The following is a 12002-nucleotide window of genomic DNA, read 5'->3' on the forward strand; positions in this document are numbered from 1 at the left end:
CCTTTTCTAGTTGCAGTATGATGCCCATAGCATTATTCACACTATCCTTAATGTCCTTTTGTGTATTGCCAACCCTCTGGCATTGATCATGGGCCCGTTTGACGGCTTCCTTCAGCTTTTCAAATAGGCTTCCATCCTTTGATTTCAGGGCTTTCGGGTTTTCGGGTTGAGAAGATTTTTCCTCAATGCGTTTTTCCATATTGGGAGATACCGAAATCTCCTCATCCACCTTTCTGTCTTCTACAATGTCCATGTCCATCTTGTTTTGTATTTCAATAATTGTTTTCATGTTATTCCTACGAGTAGCTAGGAAAATAAAAGTCCACCCCCGCAGAGCCTCGCATACGGAGGTAAGGTCTATATACTCTAGGAGTCTATATACACAGACAACTGTGGTGGTACTTGGTGGTACCGAGGACTCTGGAACCGCTTATCGCATTACTTCAGAGTCCAAGGTTATAGGCTAATAAGCCGTTCTTCGGATACATACGTTTTTTGCCTGCTTAACATCCACCAGGTTTACAGACTAGTCATTCAACTAGCCTCAGCTAGGGTACGCGTCTTCCTTGGCAGAAGAGACAATTGTCTCTTCTCGGGCTCGCCGGCCTTCGACTCTGTGAGATGGTCTCCTGCACTTCTGAGCCTCTCTCTTCCTGAGCTGCTCTTCTCTTTTTTATGTCTCAGAACCTCCTCCATATAGTGGGCCATGGTATCCCACTTCATCTAAGAGCTGATCAACAGAGCTCCGACGTTGACGGCGTAACACTAACACCGATCTCTTCTTCCAGGACACGCCTTTCTGCTGCCCATCTAGTGCACCTGAAGAACGCGTGTTCTGCATCGTCCGCCTCGTTTGGGCAGTAGTCACAGTTAGGGCTAGGTTTTCTTTTCCAACGGAATAAATAGGCATTGAAGTAGTCATGACCAGAGAGGAACTGGGTGATGTAATAGTTCACATCCTCATGTCCCCTGTTGAACCACGATTTCACTTCTTCTATTATCCAGGCCGTCGACCTACCCACGTTCTCTGCCTGCCACCGCTCCTCCCATCGCTCCTCCCATTTGAGAAGCGTTTGTTGCCTTTCCCGGGTCGCGTTAGCCTTGTCGTTACTTGTCCTCTTGGCCTCTTATATCCTTTTCCTCTCGGTGGCAAGAAGGTCAATGGGGTACATCCGACTATGACCAACACCGCCGGACCGGATACGGATCTATAAGCACATGCCACTCTTAAGGCTTCCTTCCTCTGTACCGTCACAAGCTTTTTCTTGTGGAATTTGTGTCTTAGGGCGTCCGCACAGACTTCGACACTATAGAGCATTATTGAGTTCTTCACGCTCAATAAAATCTTCCTCTTCTCGGGCCAGCGATGTTTCTTGAAGTACCCCTGTCTATTGAGAACCACCACCTCTGTCTTCTTGATGGCAAGTTGAAGATCTTTATCATTGCCGCCAACTCACCGGCGAACCCAATTAGCTTGGCTCCAACGGGTAGGTCCGTTAAAAGTGCGTCATCATACACAACGTTCCAGAGGTCGGGGCCAAGCACTGACCCCTGGGCGAATCCTGCTGTAAAGCCTGTGGTGCGTGTACCTTCTGTTGTTTCATAGATTATCATTAAGGTAGTCACTGCTATGCGCAGAAGGTACACTGGAACCTCGAACCGCCTTTAAAGGACGTCAAGATGGTCAACCCATTTCACAAAGTTGAATGCATTCCTGACGTCGAAGGTGATAATAACGCAGACCTTACTGGACCGATTATTGCCGCCCCAGGCTTGTTTCACCTCCTGCAGAGCCTCCCTAATTGCTGCCACCGTTGATCGGCCCTCCCGAAAGCCGTGCTGGTTTTCGGCTAATCCTCCTGCTGCCTGCACTGCCGCTCTTAGTCTGGCACGTAGCATCTTTTCAAGGAGCTTCCCGATGACGCCCAGCATGCAGAGTGGTCTGTATAAAGACGCTGTTATCGGTGGCCCCTTACCGTTGTCAAGCAAGACAAGTCTCTGCTTCTTTCATCTGGAGCAGAAGATCTAGATGCAACGTTGGAGTTAAAAAGGTTGAGCAGTATAAACGGGTGTTCTTGTGCTATCAACCGAACCACCTTCGTCAGGATGCCGTCAGGACCCGGTGCCTTTCCGCAAACCTTTGTAGAAGTTGCAGTCCACAGTTTCTCTTTGGTGAAAAGAGGTACTGCTTCAGGCAGCACTTCTTCTATGATGCCGTGGCTTGGATGATTGGTGAATAACTCCCCAATGATTTGCTCCGTCATTTTGGGATTCATGGCTGCGATCGGCGCGCGTCCGTACAGCTTTCCAGTTACAATCTGATAGCCAAGTCCCCAAGTGTCTTGATGAACTGACATTCTGACCTCAATCCACTTGTGGCGCTTACTCTCGTTGATAGCTCGGTTGAGCACCTTCTTAGCATTCATATATTTCCTGTTGGCCTCTAGCATACGACCGCCCCTCTCAGTAACTGTGCTAAGAAGTTTAGTCGAGCTGAGTTTTCTAGCATTCCAGCCTCTCTTTCCTCCTAGGTTCTTGCAACTGTTGCTGGCACTCGAAGACCCACAGCCCCTTCGGAAGCTGATATGTTCTTGGTCGCTTGATGGGTAATCCTCGCATACCTACCACTCGTGCACACTACTTGCTGCGCCCGGCGACGCCATGGTGGTATCCAGAATGGTCTCTCTGTAGCCCCTCCTCTTAAAAGTAGTTGAGTTTCGCGAGTTCAGGATGGTCAAATCCAATCTGGCCACCATCTCCCTTACCTCACGACCTCTCGGGTCTGTCCACGCCATGCCCTATTTGCAGGATTTTGATTTAAAATCTGCAGTTTGGGCCTTTCTCATTCTGATACTGCTCGCTGACGATGTATTAGTCAGCCTTTTTTCCGTAATATAGCCGAGACATTAAGTCTTGGGCTAGCTTACAGCGACCAAGGTTACCCTGGAGGATAATAGTCATGGCCTCGACTGGTTGCATTTCGGTCAGCTTCCGTGTAGACCACACACTTGGCGGAGCCAGTTATGTGATCGACAGCGTAGCTACCTCCTCTTTCTGCACAAAGAACACATTTTGGTTCATTTGTGCAGCTTTTTGCCTGGTGACCCTTCGTGCCACACTTCGAGCACAGTTTACTTCTGTCCGCTCCTTTGCATTCCACTGACGTGTGACCGTAGTCAAAGCAGCGGAAGCAGCGAACTGCACGCAATTTCTCCCCTATTCAACAGCTAACTCAACCAACTCTTAAATGCCTTTTCTGCACAAGTTCTTTGGCATCTGTAACTTCGAGTTGCACGAAGGCCATCAGGCTCCCCCTTGAGTCATTCTTCGTCATATTGACAATGCACTCTTCGCTCGTTTCACATTTCACGGCAGACTGAAGGGCCAGAATTTTTTCCGATAATAAGACAATTTGATAATTTGTTCATAAAATTTGTATATAACAAATAAATGGACTAATAAGCAAATTATTTGTATTCTATAAGTCTCTAAACATTCATTTAAGATAATATAAAGTTTAGCTAATCAGTTATTAAAGCGTAAAAAATTGTTATTTAAAAAATTTCAGTTTTTCCATACTTTGTGTGAAAAAATTATTTAAAAACAAGTAGAAGACACAAAAGTTCAAAGCTTCAAGCTCTTCAGAATTTAATTAAATTTAATTTTAAAAAAATTAAAAATCGGACCAAAATTGAAGGCTCTGGACATTTTTGAACAAAAAAAGTGCATTTCCTCCCACTGTGCATCGTAGTAACAAAAGAAACAATAATTTTTTACTGCTATCTGGTCCAATCGCTTCATTTATCATTCAAATAAAGATTCTAATAGTTTGCTGTCGAAAAAAAACTGTTTTTCCAGCAAAAAAAAAGACGTCCCTGTTCTGCAATTTCACCGAAATATTTCTTCAAATAAAAAACATGGCTATTTAATTTAACAACATATTTCTTTCATCTATAGCAGTATTCAATTGAAACAAATTACGCCAAATTATTAAAATTTCAATTTAAAAAAATTATTTCGTTGGAATAAATGTTTATTTATTATTAACAATTTAATTTTAATAATCAAACGAAATATTTACCTCCACTGAAGGACTAAATATTTGTGTAAACACAATACCTTTTTCATCTAAATAAATGCTCATTTGCTATAAATGCATGAACTCTTTGTGATAAATGAATATATTGTTAATTTCATTTATATTACTTGGAATAAAAGTATTATTATTTCCTTGATTTGAATAAACCTAATTCTTGATTTAAGTATGAAAAAATTATTGATTCAAATGCGTCTGAATCAATTGAAAGAATCGAACTCTTTGAATCAAATATATATTTCTTTGAATGACTAATCATATTTCAACGAATCTAGACCTTTTTAACCAAGGAAATCATTTACTCGAATGTAAGAAATGTCTATTTCAATCAATAAAATACAGCCAAAGAATTCATTTCTTTAGACCAAAATAATGTGTATGGTTTAAATAAAATTACTTCTATTAAAGAACTTTTTTTATGCTAAGAAATATGATTCAAGTAAATGCATTTATTTCGTGCAAAGAATGATTTTTTTCCGTTCTCGCATATCTCAAGAGATACTAGTGATTTTTTTATTGTATTTTCGCGCCTCTTCCTCAAGATAAAATGTAGTACTCTCCAATTTCATGCCGAGGCGCCACGAGTTCACATGGGAGGTGTTAGATTAAAAAATCTCAGCAAATTGTGTCGGTCTATTTGAAAATTGTGTGAGGAACGCGGTTTACATATCTTCGCTTCTTACGTTTCTTCCAAAGATAATGCAGAACTGATTTTAAATCTAGGAGGTAGGATACAGGAACAGAGTTTGAATTATATCATTCAGCATTTCGCAAGATTGTTAAAAATTCAGGCAACCGGAAACTGACTTATTTGCACCTAGAATTAATACAAAATTCAATAATTACGATTCCTGGATGAGAGACTTGGCTTCGTCGACAGTCTATGCCTTTACTATAAGTTGGGGTAATCTCTTTTTCTACGCCTTTCCTCCTTTTATTATAATCTCCATAGTCTTACAAAAAGTAAAATCGGAAAAAGCAAGGTGTATAATTGTAGTTCCTCATTGGCCTGCGCAACCATGGTTTCTCTTGTTCCTTTCAATGCTGGAATCGAACATTATAATTTTTAATCCTAATAGAAACCTTCTTCTTTTTCCTAATAGAAGTCCTTCATCTTCTTTGGAGAAAACTTATCCTGGTGGCCGGGAAGTTATCAGGAAAAATTTCTTTGTAAAGGGCATTCCGGAGGAATCAATTGCGTTTATAATTTCTTCTTTGTCTGAATCTTCTCTCAAGCAGTATAACAGCTCGCTAAAAAAATAGTGTTATCATTGCAAAAATAGAAGATTGGATATTTGTGATGCATAGATACCCGATATCATCAAATTCTCAACTGAAGAACTTAATAACTCTGAATTGCACTCGTTCGGCTATCTCCCTTATTTTAGGACCTGAAATTGGTAAGAATGAAACATTAAGAAGATTCTTCAAAGGGTTGTGTAGGTTAAGACCACTTGAGCCTAAATATGATTCCACATGGGTCTCCTCAATAATATTAGATTATATTACTAATTTCCAAAATTATGACCTATCCCTAGAATTTTAAGTCAGAAATTAGTGACGTTACTAGCAATAGTCAACTGGCCAAGGGATACAGAATTTACCGCTAATTGAGATTGAAAACGTTATTGTTACACGTTCCCTAATAAAAATTAAGATACCAAATAGGATTAAGACATCTTGCCCAGGTAAAAATCAGCCAACCTTGATTCTACCCTTTTATCACAAAAAAATTAATATTTACCTGCAAGCACCCTTCAATTTTGTATTGAGAAGACTAAGAATCTAAGGCTAGATACAAAGAACTTGTTTATATCTTGTAAAAAACCTTTGAAATAAGTATCCACCGAAACCCTTAGTAGATGGGTAAAAGACGTTCTGTATGAATGTGGCATACATACGGATATTTTCTCAGCGCATAGTACAAGACACGCGTCTACATCTGCTGCAAAGCGTAAAGATGTTGATATTGATTAAATAAGAAAGTTAGCAGGCTGGTCAGAAAATTCGGCAACCTTTGCTAAGTTCTGCGATAGGCCTATTCTTGAGGATACAAGATCATTTAGTCAATTCATATTAGAAAATTAAGAGATAATATAGGAGAGTTATAATGAAAAATAATAATATTAATGATAATTATATTAAAGAAATAATATTAATAATCTGGTTAATGTTCACAAAAGATATTTCTATTAGCTTTTTCCAATAAAATATTTTTTATTTTCATGTCGTAACTAACTTTGAACACCTACATTTTATCTTGAAGAAGAGGCACGAAAACACAATTAAATGATTAAACGAATTTACCTGCACGTGAAGTTCTATCATAATTATATAAAGCGCCTGTTCCGAAAGATAGTTCCCTCCCTCGTCCGAAAAAATATCGGACCCTGTCATTGTACTTGAAGTTACGGCTGAACTTTAAAAGAATGAAGTATTTGGAAACGACGTAGAGGAAAAGGACCCAATCTTCCGTTTTGGTCTGTCTTAAAACTCGTGGCGCCTTGGCATGGAATTGGAAAGTACTACATTTTATCTTTGGGAAGAGACGCTTCGTACAATTATGATAGAACTTCACTTAAACGTGAGTTCGTCTAATCATTTAACAATATCGTACAGGGCAGAAATCTCGATATCCCTGGAATGTCTCAATGATATTTCAGAATATCCTGAGAATAACATACGAGGTGTGGTCAAAAAATAAGGTGACTTTATGGTTTTCTCAAAAAATATTAATTTATTCCTCAATATTTATGTTGTCCCCTTCAAAGTAATCCCCCTCAGATATAATACACTTGTGCCAACGCTTTTTGCAATCACCGAAGCACTTCTGATAATCATTTTGTGGTATAGCCTTGAGTTCTTTCAGCGATGCAGTTTTTATCTCCTCAATGAATATGGAGTGAATATGGAGGCTGAGGTATGATTGTGGTGCTGTTTCTGGTCAGAAAATCTTTCACAAGCAACGATGAATGAGCAGGTTCATTATCGTGATGTAAAAGCCACGAATTGTTTTTCCAAAGTTCCGGACGTTTTTTGTGTATCGCCTCTCATAAACGGCGCATAGCTTGAAGGTAATACTCCTCATTAACCGTACGACCTTGTGGTAAGAATTCCTGATGTACTACGCCACGGTAATCAAAGAAGACAGTGAGCAAAACCTTCACATTTGACCGAACTTGACGTGCTTTTTTCGGTCTTGGAGACTCAGGATGCTTCCACTGAGACGATTGGGCTTTAGTTTTGACGTCATAACCATGTACCCACGATTCATCCCCGGTTATAACCCTTTTGAGAAAATCCGGATCATTATTGACTTCATTCAACATCTCCTGAGCGATGGTCATGCGGTGGATCTTTTGATCAAAATTAAGCAGTTTTGGAAGAAATTTCGCTGACATACGTCTCATGTCCAAAACGTCCGAAAAGATAGCATGGCATGAGCCAACAGATATGCCAACATCTTCAGCAACTTCTCTGATGGTAATTCGACGATTTTTCAACACCATTTCTTCCACTGCTTGAACGTTTTCATCTGTCGTTGACGTGCTGGGACGTCCAGGGCGAGGTTCGTCTTCGACATTCTCTCGGCCTTCTTGGAACAGCTTGTACCTCTTATACACATTTTTCTTACTCAGAGTAGACTCACTGTATGCAACTGTCAACATTTCAAGAGTTTTAGAACACTGCATTCCATTTTTTACACAAAATTAAATGCAAACTCTTTGCTCCATTTTTTTCGAAAGAAGAAAATCGCCGAGCACACCAAACCCTTCTAACCTTTTACGCCTTTACCAGAAAAACAACACGAGCTATATAGTCAAAACTGTGAACATATGATCGTGACAAGTGTACCAATACAACAAAACAAAAAATTAAAAACTTGAATGTACGTAGCCCGCGAAAATTGAAAAGTCACCTAACTTTTTGAACACACCTTGTATTAATCACACAATTTTATCTGCCAAGGATGTTCCCAAAATATCCGAATTATATAATGTAGTATATTTCTTAAAATGCAGCTATATCTACTGTCAATTATATAAACACTTAAGAAAATAATTTTTTAATCAAAAGAAATGCATTTCTTTGGCACCGTTTCTTCAAGACAAGGAAATTATTGACCTAACTTTATTAAATATTGTTTAAGGTCAACAATCCCGTGCATTGCATCAAAAAAATAATTTCTTTGGATGCAATTTTTTGTTGATACAAAGAAATATTTTTTGGCTTGGGAATGTGAAATTATAAACTCAAGTAATTGATTGCTTTAAAACAAATAACCTGATTCTCATGTATCTGGCTTTGGCACTCAAAGAAATATTGATTTATTTCAATGATTGCGAATCTTTAAATTCAGAAATACGATATTTAAGTTAAATAATTCTTAGATGCGTGGTTCAAATACATAGTTTATTTGAATCAAACAAATATTTGGAAAACTTAAAGTGATGTTAATTAAGTTAACAAATTATTTATTTCGTATAAGGAATTGGTACAATTATTCCCATAGAACATATATTACTATTTTATTTAAATATATTATTATTTGATAAATAAAGTGAAGTGATTTGTGTGAAAGGTATATTTTATTCGAGTACAGAAATATTTATTAAAAATAAGTACATATACAATGCGTCCAAATAAAATATTTTTTCCATCAGAATTTTGGTATACTAATAACTATTGTACAATTTTGTTAATTTGAAAAATATTTTGTAGAATTAAAGATTAGACAATTTTCCTTCAAAAAATAAAGACAGTTGTCAGTTAAAGTTAAAGAGTTTATTCAATGTTCAGGTGGCCAGTGCTTTGCGAGAGCAGTACTGGCCGAATACTGGTCACCAGTACAGTAATCGGCAGTTCGCTCAGTACTGGCTAACGGTTGGCTAAACGATTGGTACAATACCATGCCGACAGTATAAATATTTAAAAAGTTTGTAAAATACGTTTAAGATTATGGTTTATCTGTTCTTAAATTTCTAAAAACTATGAATACAACTGTCGCGAAAAGAAATTTTCCGTTTTTTTCTTTTTTAGAAAAAATTCGAAGTTCCATCTATATGAAAAATTGTAAATGTTCAGAAAAAATTACTTTTTATGTCAATCTTAAACGTTGTAAAATGGTCAAAAAAGTACCTTAAAACCAAAACTTACACATATGTTAAAAAAATGTTGTTATTAAAAAATTGTCAAAGTTCACGATCAAATTTTTAAGTTGCGTCGTTAAAAGTTTTTAATTCATATAATAAAATACATTTCCTGTCATCATAAAGAGTTGTAAAGTAGTCTACAACTGGAAAAAACGAAATATTACACGAAGAAAAATTCCAATCGATTAAAATTCTTTATTTAAAAATTATTTTTTGGATATTCCTGTTGACAGTTAGTATATTTTACATTCACATAACGTCGTATAATAATAAATATTTAATTAGAAGAAAAAAAAAGAGTTTAAAATTGGATGTTTTAACTCTTTGAGGTGTAGCTTTTATGAGAATCGCTTTTTCAACGAGTTTCAACTCGTAGGTTTAGAGCAATATATTAATATTTATTTTTTTAATACATTTTTTATCATATAGTGAGAATATAGCAGTAGTGGGTGCAGAAATTAACATTTGCTTGTACTACACCGATATATCTTATCTTTAAATCTAGGACAAATTTGGTTATTTCAATAAATATTTCTTTGCATTTAAGAAATTTTTCTCTAATTTGAAAACATTTTTCTTTATATTAATCATCACATCTTTGGTACAAATCACTGATTTTCCACACACAATACTATCGTATTTTGAATTATTCTATATTTATTTAACTTTATTACTTATTTTAAAACAACAAAATGTTGCCTCTTAGCACCAAAAAAATACTTATTCCTCTCAAGGAATATCTCTTTATTTTAAAGAAGTATTACCGTCAATTTATAGTACCTTTATTTCAAACAACGAAACTCATCTTGTAATAAAAAAACTACTTGTTTATAACGCCAAATAATATTCAGTTGCATATAATAATTGTGTTTTAGACTTTAGTTTATACTTCTTTACATTAAAGCAAACACTCTTCATATCAGAGAGCTATTTCTTACAGATGATAACATATTTTTCTATTTCAACGAATATTGCACACTGTTAGGTAAATATTTATTTTTCTTCATCATTACGTTTCTTAAAAATGAACAAAAATATTTCTTTGCACTGAAGAAATACTTCTTCGACCATATTCTGTTCTATCATTCCTTTGAATCAGATAGTTTTTTCTGTGTATATTCAAACATATGAATGAAATAACAAATAATTTAACAACATTAGGTATTTTTCCGGAGATTTGTACAAATCAAAACATTATAAAGTACAATAATAGTAAAGTCCCCTCTAAAGTCACTTCCGAGTAAATTCCATCATGGCTGTCAGAGTGCCGAAAACACTTTAACAAAAGTCAACAATTTCTCGAATGTTCGTGTCGGATGATAATCTATTCTTATTTATATTATACAAACCAACTTTTAAATGTTCAGAACGTAATTTGTTATTTCTCGTAAGTAGATGGCTATTTTTTATGAAAATTATTCGTGGTAATAATTTTTTGATAATTATACTGAAATAGAATTTTGAAAGAAACCGAATATTCGAGATTTTTATAAGGCGGTTTTTTGTGAAACGGATATTTGTAAATATTTATGATTTTCAGGCATTCTACATATTTTAATCAATATGCATTTCAGAAATATTGGACTCCATTGCCAAAATTGTGTATAACTTGCACAGGACATACTTAAAATATGCCACGGATATCCCGGAAGATTTTTGGGACATTTTTCAGGATATTCCATATCCTGCCGAGATATCCTCGATATATGCCAAGGACCAAATTTTGTCACATTCTAAAACTTTGAACAATATTCTCGAAAAACTTGAAAATTTGTTTGGTTTCGTAGCTTTGTGGTCCATAATTAAAGAAGACCTAAAATGGAGGCGTAAGATTTGATGGATATTTTAATTTTGTTCATCATTCGCGGCAACTAATTCTATTAGGACATTACAGACTTTTCGAATATATTCAAAGATTTTTTAAATTGCATTCAAAAAAAGTTTTAGTTAAATTTACTAGTTAATTAACTCTATTTGATTGTTTCTCGTTAAAAACTATTCTCCTAAATACTTCTGGTAACAGAACTGTCGCGATCTTGTGTTGACTTAAAGAAATCTGTCTTGTCTCAAGTCATGTTGCCAGACGTGTCAAGTGATGCTTTGGCGTAAATGTCCAATTCTTGGGCAATCGCGATTTGTTAATTGTATTTTCAGTTATATAACTGTAAATAATTATAGTGAACCGTAATCTGTAACATAGTTGCTGCTCTCTACTGTCGTTAACACGTGGTTCATGTAACTTTAGAAGAGGTTAGGAAGATTCCATGAAGGTCGAAGACAATCGAAATTCAATAGTCAAAAATCGATGTCTATCAGAATATTTGATTGAGCCTACCAGAACATCTGGTTAAGTTTACCAGAATATTTGGTTATGTTGAACAGAACACAGTATTCTTAAGCTACCAGAAAACTGTCTACTCTCTAATTTTTTCATGCAGTCCGGTCACTTTGGGCGTGAATGTCTCAGTTATTAGCTGTACTTGTGCAAAAATATGATGAAAAACTGTTACCCTTCATTTGCCGAAAAGCACAGAAATAATGCGCTTGGAGTAGATAGGTTAACTTTCTGTTAATACTACCATATAAAAAAATGCGATTGATAATAACGCAGTATAAATGCTGCTTTATTGTAGAGATTACCCGAGTAAAAATCCTTCGACTTGAGCTCGACTGGGTTATGTCTTGAGTTCGTCTCCAAGATATCGATGTCTGGCTGCGTCTCAAAACTGAAAATAAGTAAATAAGTTGAGTGA

The 12002-nt window shown here is 36.2% G+C and overlaps 1 protein-coding gene across 1 annotated transcript; it reads right to left on the reverse strand.

Annotated features, from left to right (window-relative positions):
* Positions 1-734: 734 nt before the first annotated feature.
* On the reverse strand, positions 735-1318 carry LOC117175528. The gene is made up of 2 exons (XM_033365235.1): positions 1023-1318; positions 735-969 (listed from the first exon to the last, which is right to left on the reverse strand). Exons 1-2 carry the CDS (start codon positions 1316-1318, stop codon positions 735-737), a joined length of 531 nt encoding a protein of 176 aa, XP_033221126.1.
* Positions 1319-12002: the final 10684 nt, after the last annotated feature.

The sequence above is a fragment of the Belonocnema kinseyi genome, chromosome 6 (genome assembly GCF_010883055.1).
Source record: "Belonocnema kinseyi isolate 2016_QV_RU_SX_M_011 chromosome 6, B_treatae_v1, whole genome shotgun sequence".
NCBI classification, from domain to species: domain Eukaryota; kingdom Metazoa; phylum Arthropoda; class Insecta; order Hymenoptera; family Cynipidae; genus Belonocnema; species Belonocnema kinseyi.